Source organism: Labrus mixtus, chromosome 22 (assembly GCF_963584025.1).
Source record: "Labrus mixtus chromosome 22, fLabMix1.1, whole genome shotgun sequence".
Lineage (NCBI taxonomy): Eukaryota > Metazoa > Chordata > Actinopteri > Labriformes > Labridae > Labrus > Labrus mixtus.
Window position 1 is genome coordinate 20,288,776 of NC_083633.1, and position 12,500 is coordinate 20,301,275.

The 12,500-nt window shown below is 42.1% G+C and overlaps 3 protein-coding genes across 5 annotated transcripts in view; 1 reads left to right on the top strand and 2 right to left on the bottom strand.

The window, feature by feature from the left end:
• The window catches only part of cped1 (cadherin-like and PC-esterase domain containing 1), a 21,194-nt gene extending 18,133 nt beyond the window's left edge, over nucleotides 1-3,061 (bottom strand). Inside the window, exon 1 of the mRNA XM_061029499.1 lies at nucleotides 1,869-3,061. Coding sequence (XP_060885482.1) covers nucleotides 1,869-2,126 — 258 coding nt within the window. The 5' untranslated portion in view covers nucleotides 2,127-3,061. The remainder of the gene's footprint in view (nucleotides 1-1,868) is intronic.
• Nucleotides 3,062-4,181: 1,120 nt separating this feature from the next.
• On the bottom strand, nucleotides 4,182-10,545 carry ing3 (inhibitor of growth family, member 3). Its single transcript, XM_061029387.1, has 12 exons — nucleotides 10,409-10,545; nucleotides 10,191-10,262; nucleotides 8,499-8,599; nucleotides 8,319-8,384; nucleotides 7,403-7,499; nucleotides 7,237-7,308; nucleotides 6,924-7,040; nucleotides 6,468-6,631; nucleotides 6,161-6,351; nucleotides 5,782-5,974; nucleotides 5,579-5,617; nucleotides 4,182-5,347 (listed from the first exon to the last, which is right to left on the bottom strand). The coding sequence occupies exons 1-12, from the start codon at nucleotides 10,434-10,436 to the stop codon at nucleotides 5,231-5,233; spliced, it is 1,257 nt and encodes a 418-aa protein (XP_060885370.1). The 5' UTR covers nucleotides 10,437-10,545; the 3' UTR covers nucleotides 4,182-5,230.
• An 834-nt stretch (nucleotides 10,546-11,379) lies between these two features.
• The window catches only part of tspan12 (tetraspanin 12), a 5,413-nt gene continuing 4,292 nt past the window's right edge, over nucleotides 11,380-12,500 (top strand). For 2 of the 3 annotated variants that reach the window (XM_061029388.1, XM_061029389.1), the window contains exon 1: nucleotides 11,381-12,155. In XM_061029388.1, coding sequence (XP_060885371.1) covers nucleotides 12,090-12,155 — 66 coding nt within the window. In that variant the 5' untranslated portion in view covers nucleotides 11,381-12,089. Of the gene's footprint in view, nucleotides 12,156-12,500 lie in introns of all 3 variants that reach the window. The other variant, XM_061029390.1, reaches the window with a different exon arrangement.

Sequence of the window (12,500 nt, forward strand, 5' to 3'; positions counted from 1 at the left end):
TCCACTTTAAACATGTGACCTCTCTCACCTGTGTGACCCCCTCACGGTCAGCTGATCCTGTCAGGAAGCGCTCATCTGTTAGCCACATTGTGCTAAGCTTTAATGGCGTATAGCACGTGCAACACCTCGCTCGCTCCTCTCTCGTCCAAATGTGGTCACCTCTGGGTTCAGAGAACGAACACGGCCACAGATAAAATGCTGAACTCGAGGCTTGAAGGACAAACAATGATCTGTTCTAGTTAAACACCTAGACACCCATTAAAGTCTTTAACAGAAGTTGCAGACAAACGCCTACTCCCTGTCTTAATTGCACAGAATCGTTGGCAACTTTTGGACAAAGAAAACCCTGAAACTCTCAATTTAGACAGTCCTCTCTCTCTCTCTCTCTGGTTTCTAATTATGACATCATACCAACGAAGAGTTTATTTAAATAAATGTCAGACTGCTCCTTTAACAGCTGTTATCACCGTCTTACTGCTGTAAACACAAACCAGTGAGGATCAGATCAGTCTAACCAACAGGACCTGACAAGATTAACAGCCTGACAGAGAGAGTGTGTGTGTGTGTGTGTGTGTGTGTGTGTGTGTGTGTGTGTGTGTGTGTGTGTGTGTGTGTGTGTGTGTGTGTGTGTGTATCTGTCAGACACTGGATCCTCAGCTGATTAATGGTTCAAATATTTCGCTCAGCAACACCAGGGCACACTTAAAATACCAAACACACACACACTGACAGGAGCTCTGACTCTGATTGGTCGGCCCAGCTGTCAATCATCCTGCAGTAAAATAAAACCTGGTGCACACACGGCCATTGATCCCCTCGCTATCTAAAAATACAGCAACAATGAGACAGAAGGAGCCGTGACCCAGACGGCGCGAGGAGGACATTTTTCATCAGACCAAACCCTCGTTCACAAATCTGACATTTTAACCGCCTGAAGGCCACACGTTGATAAAGAAGGGAGTCAGGCTGCTGCTGGGGTTAATGTGCACTTTGATTCCACAAAACAGCACAAGACTTTTCACAGTCTGTGGTCGTGCATCGGCCGCAAAAAAAAAAAAAAAGCCTGCCTACGTGTGGAATAGGCCTTAAACTATAGATTTATTGAAGCACCAATAAGGGCCCCTTCCTCCATTGGGGGCCCTGGAGAGTCAACCCTAATGTTTCCCCCTCTACTACTGTGTTTAACATTGGAGTTTATATTATAACTATTTTTATTTTTCAATAATTTTATCATGTATATACTGAAATATTATCCTCTCACCAATCTATGCACACTGCTATAAACCATCTGTTACATAACTATATATATATTATCATGTTCATCTCACCACTGCACTATTGTCTTATTTAGCCTTGTATATATTAGTGTTTTTTTTTGCTTATATTATGTTTAATGTTTAACTTTGTACATTGAGAGCACAGTTACTGAAGACAAATTCTGTGTGTGTGTGTGTGTGTGTATGTAAGCATACATGGCCAATAAAGCTGATTCTGATTGATGGAAGTACGGTGGCTGGGAAGTGAAATGGACAAAATATCACTCGGTCATCATATTCTTTGATAACTCATTTCCCACAGTCTTCACACCCAAAACAAACCAACTCACTCCGGGGTCACTTCCGGCTTTTGGTCCATTCCCTTGAGTTCTGCTTTTGTGATTTTGTTTTATAAATTTGTCTCAAGCTTTGCAAAATGATTTCACACTTTGTAATTATGGTTTGCACTTCCCTGTTTATTAAACCTGAATTTGAAATCAGACTGTACAGTGTCTGAATCTTCCTCTCTCTCTTTAAAACGGAGCTTAAGCAGCAGCATCGCAGGTGTAGACACGCCCCCTTAACACACCTGTAGACTTTAGTTACACTCACCTGAGCTTCTCTCTGCAGAGCCTCCAGAGTAGAGATGAACCTCCGGGTCTTCTCCATCAGCACCTCCTCTGTCGGCCTCCTGCTCCGGACATCTCCCGCGGGCTGCTGCGGTCCGGATCGGAGCCGGTTCCGGGCCACCATCAGGGTCTGGTAGAAGAGGCACACGGCCACCCCGAGCAGCAGCAGCGGCCCCGAGCAGGAGCGGCGGCGGAGCAGCATCCCGGCCTCCCGCAGGAGAGACGCCAGGAGGCTCCGCATGAGGAGGAGGAGGAGGAGATTCACTTTACATTACAGAGAGAGGTTCTCCTTCCTTCACGCCTCATCTTCATCTGCTCAGTGATGACATTCCTGCACGTGTCTTTGAGGAGAAATGTTCATATCTGTGACAGTCTGTTGAAGAGTTAACTCGAGTTCTCCAGAGAACTTCTTACAGCGTGAATTCACATGACTTTGAAAACATTCAACTCTTTTTATAAGCTCTATGAACTTGAAAAAGTCAAATCCTTCCTCCGGATGCTGTGCGCGCAGCCTGCAGAAGGAGCCACGACGCGCAGCGAACAGGCGAGCGAACTTCGCTTCAGAACAGCCGAACTGCGTCTCCAGAGCTGTTCGCTGAGTTCATGTTGGTTTTAATCACAGAGACGCGTCTGAAACCTCGAGGAACAACACTTTATCCCTGACTCCTCCAGATTATCCTCCTGGTTTATTTGATCCACCGTGCTGCTCAAATCCTGCGTCCCAATGAAACTCCAAACTGACGTAACGGGACCGTCAGAAGAATCAGTGAACGTGGAAATAAAAACCCAACAGATCCGTTAAACTGAACAACAGCAGCCTCCAAACTGCAGAGTGGAAATCATCCGGAGAGTGAATGGGGGTTTTTGTGGCGTCAGAGGGAAGTTCAAAACAACAGAACCGGCGGTGGAGTCTGGCACAGGGACATCTGGTTTGAGTTAAAACAGCAAGAGAAGAAGAAGAATCCAGGCTGAAGTTACAGTCCGTCCTCCACAGTCTGGACCCGGACCATGACCTGGACCCGCTCACTCTTCTTCTTCTCTGGTTCCATAGCTCAGAGTCAGAAAGTAAAGAAAAGTTTGTTTTCTTCACTTTCCCAGCTGGAGTTTGGTCCGAACAGTCTGCTGCTGCTCTGTAGGAGGTCAGCACCTCCTCACCCTCCTCCTCCTCCTCCACCTCCCCCCTCCTCCGGCTGAAACACTGAAGGCTGAGTTATTTCTGGAACACACACGCACACACACACACACACACACACACAGTATATATATACAGGGTGTGTGTGTTGGCTCACATATTTTAAAGCTCTTGTTCAGTATTTAAACTCTCGGGTCGTAAAAATACTCAAACACTGAACAAATACTCTGAAAATAAAACTTTAATTAAAGTTTGTCAGACCTCTCTCTGGTTCCGAACCAGAACCCAACAAATCCTGAGGGAAGACTCTCACCCCAATTTATATTTTCAACCAATTAGACATTTTTTTTTTTTTTTAATGAAATGTTTGGACCTCCTAACAAAGAAACAGAACATGTTTTAAAAACTGTTTTTCTAAGGCACACAATCAGGACCCACTGAAACGGTTCCGCGGCCCACTTTAAGGTCCCGACCCACCAGTTGAGAACCACAGCTTTACGGAGTGTCATCTTATGACTGTTGTATTGGGATGTGACTGCAGCATGAAGGTGATAATGAACAGGCTGGATAACAATAAGAGCGTCCCATTTAGTTTTGACCACGTTAAGATGTTTTGGAGTGTGGAGCCCCCTGGTGGCCAAATGAAGAATCTGCAAGCTCAGAAAAGAATAAAAAAAAAAATCAGCCTCAAACCTCCTGAAGAAAATCAACAAGCCAGAAACATAAACTGTTTTATGTCCTTTAAATTCTATTAATATATTTTTAAATGTTCAGTTAACTGCTGAGGAACAAAAAAAACCTATTAACCCTTTAGTTATTTCCTGAAACCTCTCAGAGGACATGCATACATTTTTATTATACTGTTTTTCTAGCAAGTTCTTTTTCTCGATATTTTTTAGGAAACATGACTGAAAGTTCATTTTCATCTCGGAAAAGAAAGCGTTGTTATCCGGAGATAACGATGAATAATTCAAGATTTCAGGAAAACTAACCCAAACTGACTGATCGTGGTTCAAGTCCCGGTGCACAGCGGACCAAAATATAGAAGATGGTCTGGTGGCTGTAGAGGTGCCAGGTCACTTCCCCAGTACTGCCAAGGGGTGTGTGTGTGTGTGTGTGTGTGTGTGTGTGTGTATGTGTAAATAAAGAACCAAAGTCCACAGATACCAAAACATCTTCATCACTTTATTGGACTTTAAGTTTAAACAACCAGGAAACAAACACACACATACAGCAACACACACACAGTAACAGGCATTCACACAGTAACACACACACATATACAGCAACACACACACACACACACAACACATACATTTCTGCTGCTCGTAGTGAAACTTGTATTTAAACGTTGGAGGTGAAGAATCAACTCCGTCAGTTCACTCGATGTTTGGGTCGACCAGGTTTCTGTAGTTGTAGTCCCAACAGTTAATTTGTAGTTTTTTTTCTGCTCCAACACAGAGGAGGCGGCGGAGGAGGAGCACGGCCTCATGGGAAAAATTTTACTGTAGCTCTTTGATGAACGAAGAAATATTTTCACTTTTAAAACAAAAAATTAATAAAAAGTTTGTAAACAAAAACTGGAGTGAGTTTTTTAGCATGTCATGACGTGGACGCTCCCGCTCCTCGGTCCAGGTGAGCTGTCAGGTGGTCTTCAGACTGAAGGTAAACCTCTCCTCTTTAAAAAAAACAAAAACAAAAAAACGAACACTGAGATTCCCCCGGATGTTTCCGTCGTGTTCAGAGATGATTTTTTATTCACTTTCTGACCATTCAGCCGGTTCAGGTCTTTGATAATCCAGATGATCAGATCCAGCACGAGGTCCATCCTGGTTAGAGTTTTCATGCTGTGATGTGAACGACGTTTCAGAAAACCACCCGATGAGCGAGGCGATGTTAAACTGTGAACATCTGAGATTAAACTCAGAATCAACTCTCAAGTTGATTTTCAGACTTGAATCTGTCAGATGGAGTCATGTTTGTCAGAAGAGTTAACATGACTCACGTTCAGGTGAATAAAGATGAATCTCTGAGCCGTGACATCATATTTCAGGTTATAATCTCATGACTCAGACTTGTCTGCGACTTGAATCCCTCACTCTGTGCCTGATGACCCCTGACCTCTGCAGGAGCTGGTTGGGTGTGTTTTACGTTTAAATCCAACATGGCCGACACACACAGAGACAGACAGACGGACAGGTGGTGGGTGGAGTCTATTTGTGTCGGCTGCCCCTCCTCTTCATGGCAGCTGTGCACTGAGGACAGAACCACTTCCCTTTAGGAGCCTCGGTCAGACCCACACAGCCGTAATGAAACCACTCGATGGGACACTGAGGACGAGAGCACACACACACACAACACACACACTCTTAATACTTATCAATAAATTAATAATAAATAATAATAAAATTAGATCTGTCTCAAACTGATCAGAATATGTTTAATCTAATGTAATGTATAATGTGACCCTCTGTTAATCAGCTGGTCGGTCGTAACCTTTGCTCCACCAGGTCTTTATTTCAAAATAAAAGCCCTATAACAATAATAAACATGATACTCACATCTGTGTTATCACAGCCCACCATTTCTCCGTAAGACACCTGAAAAAGATTGAACTGGTTATTTTCAACTCTTAAAAACAAACATTTATTTATTACAAACACACATTCATCTTTATAATCAGAAGTCTCTCTGAAACAATATACTGACACTGACTGTTTGGGTTCTTAACCACCTGTCCCAGTCTCTGTGTTTGGGTTCTCACCTGGTTACAGATGCAGTATCGGGGCTCGTTGGGATCGTAGGTCCAGTCCACCTGGCTGTTGGCCTCTGCCTCGGGCAGGGCTGAGGCCTGCTGGGAGAGTTCCTGAGCCAGAGCGGAGGAGGAGGAGCAGGAGGAGAGAGAGGAGGAGGAGGACGACGAGGACGACTGATGGTTGGAAGACTTGATGCTGCTTCTGGAAAAACAACAGAAGAAGAACAGAGAGAGAGAGAGAGAGAGAGAGAGAGAGAGGAATGTTTAAATGTTTGAATCAAAGAGGAGAGTCAGACCTTAAATTAAACTTTTCCTTCTCTGTTTATTAGACTCTAGTGTACAGGTGTTTTAACAGGTAAACAGGTGTGTGTGTGTGTGTGTGTCTCACTTGGACTTGCGGCCCCTGGAGTCGGAGGCGGTGGTCGGGGTGAGGGTCTGTGTGAGGGTGGAGGCGAGGGCGGAGGAGGAGTATCCAGAGTTTTCTCTGGACAGATTGAACTCTCTGCTCAGCTGGAAGTCGTTGTTTTTGATCGCCTCATAGCTCGCTTTGAGGCTCGACGTCCTGCGACCCTCCTTCATCTGAGCACGCACAAACAAACAAACAAACAAACTGATCACAACAACACAAACCCAGCAAAATGCCCTCCATCAAACAGTCCAGCACCCACAGATATATTCATCGTCATGTGACTCACCTGTGCGGTGGCCTGCACAGCCTGAGCTGCAGCCATGGTGATGGCCCCGGCTCCGGCACCGGGCCCGGCAGGTAGAGAGCTCAGGTTGTAGGAGGCCAGAGGCTGAGAGGAGTTCACACTGTACACATTGTTAGTGGACGAGGATGTGCTGTTGGTACGGCAGCCTGCAGGGGACACAGCACACACAGTTATACACTAAAGTTGTAACTTTGAGATCGATACTCATTTGACACCCTGGCAACAGAAAATAGAATCCCAACCATCCAATGTTGGCTTTTTTATCGTTTTTTAATTCCCAGAAATTGCAAATAAACTCGTGCACACTGCCTAAAAAATACTGAAAATGTGTCGTCATCGGTACTGCTTAAAAGATGTGGCATCAACATTTTTTTTAAAACCTTAATACACCCATGCATAGAGGTGTGTGTGTGTGTGTGTGTCTGTGTGTGTGGTTACCTGGTGTGTTCTCCTTGGAGGCGTCGGACGTCAGCGTGGACAGCAGAGCTTCAGATTTAAACTTCTTCTCTGGAACGTGTTCTGTGGTGTGATGAGCCGGAGCGCTGTACTTCCTCTCTGTTACAAAACACACACCAAACACACACACTCAAACACCTCCTCACAACTTCACACAAACTCTGATATCAAATGATACGCTCCATCAAGCTTCCCCTGAACAAAAAGAGAGCTAGAACCTTATAGTCAGTTTTGCTTCTGATAGCACTCCAGTCAGTGTGTGTGTATGTGTGTGTATATGTGTGTGTGTACTTACTCTCAGTTGTCGTGTGAGAGTGGACGTGATGGTTGTTGACCGGCTGAGACGGACTGTCCATCTCTAAAGACCCTGAAGAGAAGAAAGAAGTTCAATAAACTCCACGTAAAAAACAGATAAATAATCATCATGGTTCAACATTTCAGGGTCAGAGTGGGAGTCTTACTTCTCTCCAGGATCTCTGTGATGCCGGCGTTGTCGGCCTCCAGCTCCATCTTAAACTTGGCCAGCTCCTGGTCCAGTTTACGCAGGTGACGGTCCACCTGGAGGACAAAGAGTGGAGTATAAAATGAAATACAGATCATAAAGAGCATCAACACTCACTGATCTCTGGGTAATAAAAAGAAGGACGTGACCCTCTTATTTTAAACGACTGACTCGGTCAGATTTATAAAGTCATTTCAACACTTTAACACGATCAGAATTATGATTAAATAACCATCCTCAGTGTGAAATTACAGATTCCAAATGAATCCATCATTTAGTGATTAACCTCCTGTAAGGTCATCAGTACAAACTGTTCTGCTGAACCGTCACACAGAGCAGAGAAAACACAATTTTCTTAAACTCTTGATGTTTGTTTGATCATGATATTATAACTATACTAATGACATTAATGTGGTTTAAACTTTTAATGGGAAAGTGAGCCTCCATCTATTGTTTCTCTGTCTGTGACTGCCCCCTGGTGGACATTTAGCTGTATAACAGTCAGTCAGTCGACCTGTAAATACTGTGAACTCCAACAGGGTAGTTCAGTAAATATCTATGCTGTAAGAATAACACTAACTTCTCTAACAGGACGACATGTAATCCATTCATCCTACCTCCATGAATATGATGCATATTACACCTGAACACATCACAACAACTCAGTCGGGTGTTGATCATTATTTTGGCCCCTACATGATCTTCCTGTTAGTTACGATGATCACAGTCTTCTTTCTGGGTGACCTTTATTTCCTCTGATCAATAATCAATCATCAAAAGAATAATAACACTGATGCCTGTAATTGGATAATAACGACAAGTTTAATTCAACACATTTAAAAAGAGAGTTTTTTTAAAAAGAGAGTTTTACTCACCAGGTCATAGATCTGATTGGCCAGCTGAACTTTCTCATCGGCGTCCTCTAAAGCTTTGTAGTAATCCTGAAAGAGATCATTATTACAAAGCTTAAAGTGAGCTCTTAAAGTAAAGTTAACATTAATGTGTTAAAGCCACTGTATGTATCCATGCAGTGTAAGGTATATTACTTTACACACCTTTTTAATGACCTCCATCTGCTCATCCCTCCACTCAGGTTTGTTCTTCTTTGCATTGACGAAGAACTCGATCACTTTCTGCTCCAGCTGATCTGTGGCGTCTGAACGAGAAAAAACACAAACAGGTCAGCGATCAGCAGCACAAACGTCCTCACATCGACTTCAGGCGGCACAAATACAAACGACTCAGCTCAGAGTCACACACACACACACACACACACACACACACACACACACACACACACACACACACACAGTGTTAGAGCAGAAGTTACACACTGTCAGAGTCGGACAGGTGAAATGTTTGTGACAGGAAAAATGGTTTAGGTTTAAATGTAGAAATCATCCTGAGCCATCAGCTGCAGGTGTGTGAGATAACTTCAAGAATAGTAGAATTAAAGACCACTGATGGTTGCTTTCCTGTACATCAGCTTGAGTTATAATAATAATAAAAACAATACATTTAATTTGTAACGCACTTTCTACAGGAAAAAAAAAAAAAAAAATAGAAATAAAAACAAATTTCATCAACTAAGCAACGAACGAAACTAAAAGTACAAGCAGAAGGCTTTGTTAAAAAGGTGGGTTTAGCCGGAGACCGAGTAGAAATATTTATATCTAAAAAATTGGTAACACTTCATAATAACCATCAGCTATAAAGGGTAAATAAGGGTAAATAGATAGTTAATTAACCATTAGTTAATAATTATTTACTGTTAACAAACACTGAAATGATAGTTAATAATGATTTGTAATGCTATAATTTATGTTATGTTAACAGTTAATTGATGCACACATTATAACATTTCATACACTTTATAAAGTGTTTGTTAATAATGACCAAATGATTTATAAACCTTTAAGAGATGGTTTATAAAACATCTATAAACATTACAGAGACACATGGACCAGATATTTGTTCATGGTTTGTAAATATTTTATAAAGCGTCTATTAACATTATTTGGATGTTATTATAAAGTTGGAACTGAAGATTATAATCCCTTTTTGATACTTTGTTAAGCATCTATAAATATTTTTAGATAGATAATTCATATTTTATCAATGATTCATTTGTTAACAGTAAATAACTATTAACTCATGGTTAATTTACTATCTATTTACCCTTTATCGATGATGGTTATTATAAAGTGTTACCAAAAAATTTATTTGAATATCTAAACAAACTGCTGAAAACTAAATGTCAAAAAAGTTTGAATTCGAGTGGAATTTAGTTCTCTTACATGTCAGCAATCAATCCTTTCTTAAGTGGGAATGTTGCACCTTTATTTAACAACTGCTTAAAATATTAATTAAGTAAAAAAAAAAAGAAAAATCAGAAGAAAAAAGAATTAATTAATAATAAAATAAAATAATAATAAAATAAAATTAATAATGAATAATAATGAAAAAAAATTCTGCCTAAAATAATACAGAAGTAAATTAAAGTATTTAAAACATTAAATAAATTAAACAGCAGGTGTTCTGTGAATAACTGCTCCCTTTCAAACTTCAGTTCAGTTTGTTGTTTCAGCGCAGTTAGCCGGCTGAGCTAAACATGCTAATAACAGAAACTAGAGTTAAAAAAGTCTCTGAAATGTTAAAATGAAATGTTGCAGAGCTTTTTCCTCTTTAAAGTCTTTATTAAAGTGTCTCTGTGAGTGTGTCAGACCCGGTGTGGTTGCTGTACGTACTCTGAACCTGCAGGTCCATCTCTCTCATTTCCGTAAACCTGTCGCGGAGATCCATGGGAAGCTGCTCGATCACTAACCAGAGAAGAAGAAAACACCGTTACCCTGTTAGCATGGCTAGGCTAACGACCGGAGACACACAGGCCGGAATATAACACACATTTAACGCACAAAAGGCGACAAAATCCCCCTCTGACGGTTTGTCACAATCTGATACTCACTCTCGAGGTAATCTTCGAGGTACAACATGGCGGCAAATTCGACGTTTTTAGCGTTTTATGGAACAATTTTCTTCTTTCAATATGGCGCCGCCAGCCGCTGTCTGTCTCAGAAAAAAATACCCCGAAAAATTGAGGTCAGAGAAGGTGACGCAGACGTTCTGTCTGTGCTCTGATTGGTTGAAACCTACGCGGGCGATGATTCGTGTTCTCGGAACAGACGTCCGATGGGAGTTGTAGTTTTTTACAAGTTTTCTTCGATTCTTCTGTTAAAAATGACAAAATCGGTCTCAAAAGTCTTATTTTATATTTTCATTATTTACTGTCAGCTTAATGTCGTGTACATATCCAAAATGCATCAGTTAGAGTGGTTATTTGACAAACATAAACTGACGTTGAATTTAAAGAAGGCCTGTAAAGACTAAAAATAACTAATATTTTAAAGTTACTTACACGTGTGACCCATATACTGTAAATATTGTGACCTAAAACTAAATATCACATGTTGCATGCTCAGTGTCGTAAAATACAATGTTTTCTAAGGCTTTACCATAGGGTTTGTTTTGAAATAATTATTAATTATAGATCCAGGAAATAAAATTATTAAAGCAAACATAAAGTCAAATTATTGAAAAAAAAAATCTTTGGGCAGGATGCATCATGTTTTTCATTTGTGCATTCAAGTTTTATGAATATTTATTGTATAAATAAAAAATGTTTTCTTATCACTGTAGGCCTATAAATAAAAATCGAGTGTTTTCTTTACTCCCTCATAACGATAAAATTCCATGAGTTTCTCCTGTTTAGCCTGTAGACTGTGTGTTTATGTGTGTGTGTGTGTGTGTGTGTGTGTGTGTGTGTGTGTGTGTGTGTGTGTGTGTGTGTGTGTGTGTGTGTGTGTGTGTGTGTGTGTGTGTGTGTGTGTGCACCTCCATCCTCCTCCGCACATTACTCTCAGCCTGTTGGCCCGCTGACCCCTCGGCTCTACGGCTGGAGGCAGACACATTCCTCTGTCCTCCCCCAGGAGAGTGAAAGGGGAGGAAGAGGGGAGGCTTCTGCTGCTGTGCGCATTTAATTAGTGAGGAAGAAGAAGAAGAAGCGTCAGGACGGCCCGGGACGGACAGCACCGCCCCCCTGCAGGCAGCTCCGGGCTGAGATTCAGCTGCAGAGTCAGTCCGGACTGAAGCTCTGCTGAGAGGAGGAAAGTTAGCGTGTTGGATCGGTCTGCAGAGGATTGAACGTTCACTGGTGGATGTCTTTAAAGTTTGTTTTTGTGTTTTTAATCTCTTGAGTTCTTCTTTTGAACTTTTGGATCGTAATAAAACCGCACTGCTTCGTGACAAACTTCTTGTAAACAGTTCCTGGCTGTGCGTATTTTCGGCGCGTCTCGCTAACTGAGTGATGATTGCTTTGGAAATGTCACTCCATCATCCCGGCGGGGCCGAGGGGAAAGTAAGAAAACACCTGTTGTGAAAGTTTTCCTGGAGCCTCTCACGGATAAACCCGAGCGGAGCCGAGTCTGAGGGAGCGGAATGCGGCCTTTACGCGCGGAGCAGACGCGGATTCAGAGAAGAAGATGAGTGCTAATCTCCGCAGAAATCTCTCCGGGCTCCGGGCTCCGGGCTGTGTGTTTGCTGTGAGCATCTTGCCATGGGGACCCGGGCTCAGGTGAGCTCCGGTTGGGATGGCTCGTGAGGACGCGGTGAGGTGTCTGCGCTGTCTGCTGTACTCGCTCAACCTGCTGTTTTGGGTGAGACCATCAACACAAACACACACACAGACTGGTTACACTATTCAAACACACAGGGAGGTGATCGACCTGTTATTGATCAGGACATGGGCGTAGCAGAGGAGGATGACTACCCAGGGCCCCAAAGGAGGAAGGGGCCCTCATTAGTCCTGAAATAAATCTATTAGATTTGTTTCTCTCTGAGTCAGAACTGGACCAATAATTCAGCAAATATTACAAAGTCAAATTTATTGTTTTTGTTTAACATGAACTGCTATCAAGTTTTAAGGTTTAAAGAACTGAGGATACCAGAATTTTAAACTTTGATATGATTCTAGTAAAAGTCTAACGATATTGAGACCTGTT

Excerpts from the sequence above, each read along its gene's own strand:
- ing3 (XM_061029387.1), bottom strand. The coding sequence starts at position 10,436 with ATGTTGTACCTCGAAGATTACCTCGAGA. Across the intron at positions 7,041-7,236 it reads CTCTCACACGACAACTGAGA|AGAGGAAGTACAGCGCTCCG; the intron begins GTAAGTACACAC and ends GTTTTGTAACAG. Across the intron at positions 6,632-6,923 it reads CTCCAAGGAGAACACACCAG|GCTGCCGTACCAACAGCACA; the intron begins GTAACCACACAC and ends TGTCCCCTGCAG.